General features: G+C 39.0%; 1 protein-coding gene across 3 annotated transcripts; it reads left to right on the top strand.

The window, feature by feature from the left end:
• Nucleotides 1-39: 39 nt before the first annotated feature.
• On the top strand, nucleotides 40-3,840 carry SYCE3 (synaptonemal complex central element protein 3). Of its 3 annotated transcripts, none has more exons than XM_048953046.1 (3): nucleotides 40-143; nucleotides 1,304-1,412; nucleotides 2,495-3,840. In XM_048953046.1, exons 1-3 carry the CDS (start codon nucleotides 108-110, stop codon nucleotides 2,662-2,664), a joined length of 315 nt encoding a protein of 104 aa, XP_048809003.1. In that variant the 5' UTR covers nucleotides 40-107; the 3' UTR covers nucleotides 2,665-3,840. The 3 variants fall into 3 exon arrangements, with proteins under 3 accessions (XP_048809003.1, XP_048808982.1, XP_048808994.1); XM_048953025.1 differs by having other exon boundaries at nucleotides 2,456-3,840; XM_048953037.1 differs by lacking the exon at nucleotides 40-143 and adding an exon at nucleotides 488-575 and having other exon boundaries at nucleotides 2,456-3,840.
• Nucleotides 3,841-7,493: the final 3,653 nt, after the last annotated feature.

The following is a 7,493-nucleotide window of genomic DNA, read 5'->3' as shown; positions in this document are numbered from 1 at the left end:
GATTAACCGAGGCGGTGAGCTCGAGGGCAGAGCAGGCACGAGCGGACAGGAAGGGCAGAACAGCATTTTCTCGTGTCCCGTTCCCGCCCGTCCCTGCTGCTAGGCTCATGAGGGAACCGCGCTGCGCACGCGACTTCGAAGGGGTGGGGAGGAACCCAGGGGATCGGTTGGGCGGCGGCGGGGCGGCAGGCGTGTCGGTTGCGGAGGGGTCGAGGGAGAAGGCGGTACGGGCCGGAGCGTGAACGCAAAGGTGCAGGGATCTGCAAAGCCGGCTCTCTGCCTTCTGTCCGGGCGGTGTGCTGTTGCTTGAAGGGTGTTCGGCCGGCCTCGCAGCGGCGCTGGCAGCCAGGAGCCCTGCAGCCACCGTGCCGGCTGAAGGTCCTGGTGAAATCGGGACCGTGGCCGCTTTTTTAAGACTCTTGGCGCCCTGGCTTTGTCGGCGCGCCGTTACTTAGTAAGACTGAACACGAAGCACCCCGATGAGGCTTGACGTTCATCTGAAGTGCTTTAAGTGCTTTAAATCCACTGTAACTCGTGGCATTTCTTCCACATTTATCTACAATAAAAACCTGAAAGTGGGTACCCTCTGACAGTATTCGAACAATTACATGTATTTAAAAGAAAACCGACAAAAACTTTGCCAACTGCGTGATGTAATTACCACAGTGGAGCTCTTTCCATAGTGTCACCCCATCCCTTGTTTTCAGGAAAGGAAATAAAAGCAAGGTCTCATTTTTTGGATAATACCGAGGTTCTGAAACTCAGTGATGAGGTTGAGTCTATCTATTTTGCTTTCAGTAAATTTAAGCTGAGGTTGCTCCCACAGCTTAGCTGCATATACAGTTACAGAATTTAGTATGTGCAGTTATCTGGTGCTACCGTGTGTGTGTGAAATACTGGACATGAGTGGGGGTTTTACAGCTCAGGTTGGAAATCAGGGATTGCCCTGTGTCAGAATATTTGAGAGAGAGGCTTTAAGACAACTGTAGCAGAACAGTAGATGAAATTGTCTAACGATCTCTTTGATGCAGATACTAAAATCATTACTTGGCACAAATGCAGCATCTTGAGAGTAATTCTCTCTGAACCACTGAAAATGGTTTCAAAAAGAATTAAAAGTAGTATGCAACAGACAGTTGTTAACCGGTTACTTTCAGGTCACATTCTTAATGAATTCATATCTAAATTGAGAATTGTATATATTTTAAGTAATAAATTGTACTGCAATCTTGCTTTCCCTCAACAGGGAAAATCAACTCACCTTAAAGTAAAATAAATTATAAAACACCTGCTTTCCTTGTAGATGGCCAGACAAGAACCTCAAGAGAGAAACTATGACAATATGCTGAAGATGATAGAGGACCTGAACAGAGACCTAGAAAAACTTCTGGAGGAAATGGAAAAACTGACAGGTAAAGGTCTTTATTAAGACAATATGGATTTGTTTACTAGAGTGAAGACATTGAAGATGTATTATTTATATTTATTGCTATGAACTTTCCTGTGTCATAGAAACGTAAGTGTGAAAAATCACCATCAGCTAATGCCCTGAATTGGGAGAAGGAGTGCAAGCAATCAAACTAAAAGTTAGTAGAACATGCTTGGTTCAGAGTGGTGGCTGAGAACAGAAATACTATTAAGGCATGTAACTATCAATTAAAACAGATAAGAACATAAAATGAAATTTAATTTTGAAAAATGGTGGAATGTGCAGTAACTCAAGTTAGTGTGTGATATTTAATTATTTATTAGTCACATGGAAGATTCCTTTGCAAATTTAATCTTAGTCCCTTACCTATGGAGGGGACTGCATATTCTTCTTTATTTTCTGCAGCAGTTCTATCAGAAACTATATGCAACCAACATGAATAGATGGAAAGGGATAAGTAAACAACTTGCAATTAGTGGCAACTTGCAAATGTTGCTGAGAAAACAACAGTCCGTTTATGATAAAACAGAAGGAGAATATCAATAAATACAAAAATAATTTCCTCTGCTTTATCAGATACTTATTTTTTTTCTGAATTGATCTCATTAGTTTCACTGTTCTTAATAGTTTTTCATCTCCATTCTGTGGCCTTCTTACTTCTCCTCTTCCTCACTGCTTTCGTCTTCCTCAACATTACTGATCTGGTAGGAATTCTTTGGCTCAGTTCATTTATTTTAAAAAAGCCTGTAGTGCCTTTCTTTTTAATTACTCACTTTGTTGTAAACTGTAGGTAAAAATGTCCATCACCCTTTCGTACTTTACAGTGTATACATCCGTATACTTCCATACTGAAGTATTTTAAGACATTTGTAAGGAAATAATATCAGATTTATTGTATCTATTAATTTTGAACATTATTGTGGGCAGCTTCTTCTGTTGTATGTCAGGCTTCCTCTAACATAAAATCTGAGCTGATAATAATTAATGTATTTTATTTTTTTGTTTTATCACCCCCTGTGTTTTTAGCCAAGATTTCTGGCTTGGTAGTATTTCTTGTGTTTATAGTTCAGGCAACCTGGATGGCATATGACATGGTAGTAATGCGTACCAACCCTGACCTGACCAATTCCATGAGGCGCTTGGAAGAGGCCTTCCTGAACTGCAGAGAAGAAATGGAGAAAAAATGGCAAGAAGTGCTAAGAGAATCTAAAGGTGAAGAGCAAAAAAAGGAATAAGTTGAATTTAGTCATGCTGGCAGAACTGTATCGCTTGGAAAGTCTCCAGTTTTTTTGTATTCCAGGCATGGAGTTTTCACAAACACCATGGAATTGCTGTTCACCTTACTAAGAACTATGCATGTGTTTACATTTATGGAAATATTTTTATGATATATTAATATTGTTGAAGATAAAAGGTAACTGTTTCTAATTTTTATTATGCTTACCTTGTATAGTGTATGTGCATACAGAACTTAAGATGCTATAAGTGTTTTTTTTTGTTTTTCCTCACTCACTTCACAGTCAGTATGCCTATGTGGAATTCTTTGATTCATAAACAAATTGAGTGGAGGGAGAAGGGGAGGGTATGCAGTACACAACTATACCAATGTGCCTTTCAAGGAAAAGTAAATAATTCATTTTTTACCAAATGAACAATTTTAGACTTGCAGATTCATCATGCTAGTTTGATGTGAGATTACCTACCAGGTGTTCATCAACAGAATTTTATTATTAGGTAGCTCATCTGTAATTTTTTTTTTTCTCCATTATATTTCCTTGGAATTTCAGCCATTTATTTGAATTGACTGTCCCAGAAAGTTTATTCTCTTGAAATTCTCTGAAGGTAAGAAGAAAATGTTCAGTTATAAACTACACTTTGTGTGGTACAGTCTGTGGGATTGCTGCTGAAACCAAATTGATCTTATTATAAAACATGGCTTTCTCCCTATGTTCCTTCTATATGTTATTAAAAAGGAATAGTAAAAAATTTACCTTGTAGTCAAGATGCAGGCTAAGAGCACCACCTTGTGGCTTGCAGTTAATTCATAAATATTTTATCTAAGCTGGAAAACCATGTAAGTTTCCATTAAAATCATTATGTTAACAGGCTGATTTACAGCAAGCAGCAACATAGCAAGTAATAGCACCCTAAAGTAATGTCAACTTGCCCTCCCTACCCCCATTTATACCTACTGTTTCTAGAGGCAGATGGAAAGTTTGAACTACATTCTTGACTTTTGTTGCAGAAGATAGGTCTTCATTCCAGCCAAGGTAGGGCAAAATAGCAATTTGATCACTCCTTGGAGGACCTTCATGGCCTGTTTTCACTTTAGTACCTTGACTGCATCACCTCCATTTTTTAAATCTGCATTAAGAACTTACTTTTTCTTTCTTTTTTTTTTCTTTCTTTTTTTTTTTTAAGTGTCACAAGTCTTTTAACTGCTCATGTAGTGCAGAGATTTACTGAATTTTATGATTGTGTGGTGTAATTTTTTTGGTCATCCTTTTTCTTACTTGTGGAAGTTCTTACCCTAGTAACTACATGCCCAACAAACACCCACCTGTGATGAGGGGTAGGGAGAGAAGTTGGGAAGAGAACAAGACACTGCAGGTTAGAACTGTGAGAAAGTAGAACATGGAGAATCTGGCTACCTTAGTAGACCAAACTGCCTCTTCCTCTCTAAACCTTTCTTCTCAGCTGCATAATGATAACTGCACGGGACTTGGGGAGATGCACCAGAATAGGGACAAGATTATTATACTTGTCTTTTTCTACTAACAATTTTCTTTTTTTTTTTTGAGATTTATTGATAATGAACTTGAAGGAAGAGTGAGTTTTGTTTCATGCATCTCACCATCTTCCACATTTCAGCCCAGTTAGATACCTTAGATCTGCAATGGAAACCAACTGATGTCCTGTCACAGGGGTATGGAATACAAATTTAACTTACAAAAATAAAAAGGTGGTGGATCAACACCTTCATCTAGTGTTCACGTAACTTAAACAGTAATCAAGATCACTGGGCTGACATCTCTGTCATCCATCATGGAATATTTATGTAAAGAAAAGTGTCAGTAACAGTTAAGCTTTATGCGCACTTGCAGTGAACTCTACTTATGTGATTTCAGCCCTTACAGCAGTTATACACAAGTGCTTCCTGTGCTGTATTCTACAGAAAAGCATGCTTCTGTGCAACAGCCACAAAAGCAAGAGAAGTTGGCACTGGTGCACTGCCAATCTATGTGCCCAAATATAGCAGGAATAAGGAATTTTTTCCTTAGCTATTCTTTCCTAACCTTCTGGTGGTAACATTTCATAAGCAAGTCACAAATCAGCTGAACTTTGTTGTTAGCTGTTTTAGACGCAGATCTGGAGAGACACTAGAATTAGTTAATGCTAATTCATATTGCATGAATAAAGACAGTGCTCATCACAACAAGATTTACAGATCATAGTTAGGTACCTAACTCGTCTTCAAGGCAAGGATGGATGCTCAAGAATTAACTATCCAAGCAGTAGCAAACTAAGCCATATGCTGTCTCATCCAAAAAGCCTGTAATGACAAGGTAAAGCAGAATTGAGAAGGGCCTGTGGGGCCTCTGCATTTCACTTACTTAGGCATCTCACCCCTTGTTGAAATATAGCCTAAAGCTCTGGTTAGAATATTTATTTCTTTCAGTACTGGTGCTTTCCAATTCTCACCATCCTTTTGGCTGGTATGACTGCTTTTCCCCAGCCATGTATTAGCATCTCAGAACAGATACTTCCTTGCTACAACTTTACAGTGATGCTGAGGGCCAACTGGTTTTACAGATGAAAAAAAGCTAGACCAATAGAAAGGACAACATCTAAGACTTAAAATCAGAATTTGCAAATAGACTTTCTGAACAGCCAAACCAAATTTACTTGTATAGCTCTTAATCATCTTTGAAAGTTTCCAGGAATCTACAAATTGAAGAATTCAAGGCTGTTACTCTACAACTAAGGTCACTACAACTCTTAGTATCCAGATCGTGAATTTCATTTGAACATTCTAAGGAGTCTGAAGCACATGTCCTTGCATGAAATAAGCATGCACGTAGAACTGGTTTTCTCAGCCTTTATGGCAAGCTTTACAACAACAAATGATTTACTGTAAAATGATTAGACCATGCTTGGGCCTTGCTGAATGAAATTTTCTTAAGCATCATATTAAAAATATAGCCTATATATATATAATAAAACTTATTTATATATTCTCTTACATATTTACTTATTAAAACATTAAATAAGGAGAACAAAAGCAAAACTAGTTGGACATTTGACCTTGTTTTTGTGAAAACAAGGCATCAATGTCTGGTTCAATGGAAGTGGTCACAATTCTCAAGGTGCTCATCAGAGACTTGATCTTATTTTATACTTCCTATGCCTTTATGTACGTACCACCAAAAATAATGACATAAACAGGACGTAACTGTAAGGCAAGGGATATAATTTTTTTTAATGTTAAGATAAGCCTGATATAAGCCTAGTAAAGAGATACGATCAAATTTTTGAGTTGAATATCTGACTGCAATTCCATACGTGCTGTGTATGGCTATCCAGAATGTGCTTGTCTTTTATGTTGCTGTTGCCACTGCTGAAACACACAAACTGTCCTAACATTCAGTGTTTGGTCTCCGTAAAGGTTTAGCAAGCATCAATGAATGCCAGTGGGTGCCACTTTTTTCCCCCCCAAGGAGGAATTCAGTGACCTACCTTTGCTTCACAAGCACCTTCCATTTTAGATGCCATTTTGTCTGACTGCCCTTCAGCTGCCGTGTGTCCCACAGTAACAAACTGTAACAGAATATTGGCAGGAAGGCTCAGTCTCTGCTGCCATACCAACACCTGCTTCTGACATCATGGGCCAATAGAATGAAATAAGGCTGCTCCAAAAGTAATGCCTCCATGTACAGTAAATATCAAAGCATTACTACAGCATTTAAGAATACCTGTTAAGATTATAATGAAACAAGACAGCCCTGCACCCATATACCTGAAGTGGATTTAGTTAGTACTACTTAAGGATTTTTGAGAGGTATGTGTACTTTTGTCAAGTTTTTAATCTGTCAGAACAGCCATATTCTTTTTCTCCCAGAAAAGATCCATGAGGATCATTGTTTCCTTCTCTTCTCTGTAACACAGTGGTTTCAGCACAGAACATATCTCACAGCAGTCCCTACCTAGCACTTCTGAAAGCAGGCCTGGAAGTGATCAGTGCTGCAATATGAGCTTACTCTACAGTGAATGAGTGCATCACTGCACGTGCTCGAAGGAAGCAAAAGCACTTTTATTCCTGAACCAAGTCTGTCGTTTTCACTTCACTGTTTATTCAGAGTTCTTAACTCACTGATCATAAAAGCAAGCCAAGAAACATTTAATACTGTAAGCTAGGAGCAGGGCAATCCATGCATCATGCCTTCCCTTATCCCTCCCTCCCACCAGGTGAAGAGAAAGGGAGTAAGGCTCCAAAGCAATTTGCTCTCAGCCCTTATTATTCACTACTCAAGACTCCCTTCCTTTCCCCACTCCCCATTTCCTGAGGAGTAACATGGGAATGTAAGACCCCAGAGAATCTCATATGATTTTTAATTATTAGAATAGAGAAAGTGGGGGGGGGGGGGGAGGGGAGGAACAGTAGTAGGAGTCACCTGCCACAAATCTCTCCATTTGTTTAGTCTTAAATGTATACAGTGTTGCTCCATACCAAAGGGGATTTACCTGAAGCAAAATTCACTAGAGGCTGGATAAGTGTTGTATCACTAGGAACAGAATTAGGCGTTTTAAGGAAACAAATACATTATTCAAGGTCAGGATAACATCAACTGTAAAAGCAAGAACGTGAGAAATACCAGGCCAGAGAATGAAGCATGCAACAAGATAGCTGAAGGAACACACCCATACTCAGCAGCTGGCAGTAGTGTGATAACATGCAAGACAGCCCAGGTTTGGGGATGGACACAAAAAAAAAAAAAAAAAACCAAAAAAACCTCACACATATTAATAACCAAAGAATTATACTAACACAAAATGGAGCAGGTGG

The sequence above is a fragment of the Lagopus muta genome, chromosome 1 (genome assembly GCF_023343835.1).
Source record: "Lagopus muta isolate bLagMut1 chromosome 1, bLagMut1 primary, whole genome shotgun sequence".
In the NCBI taxonomy this organism is placed as follows: Eukaryota; Metazoa; Chordata; class Aves; order Galliformes; family Phasianidae; genus Lagopus; species Lagopus muta.
Note: the sequence above shows the minus strand (reverse complement) of the source record. Positions and strands in the feature narration are given on the sequence as shown.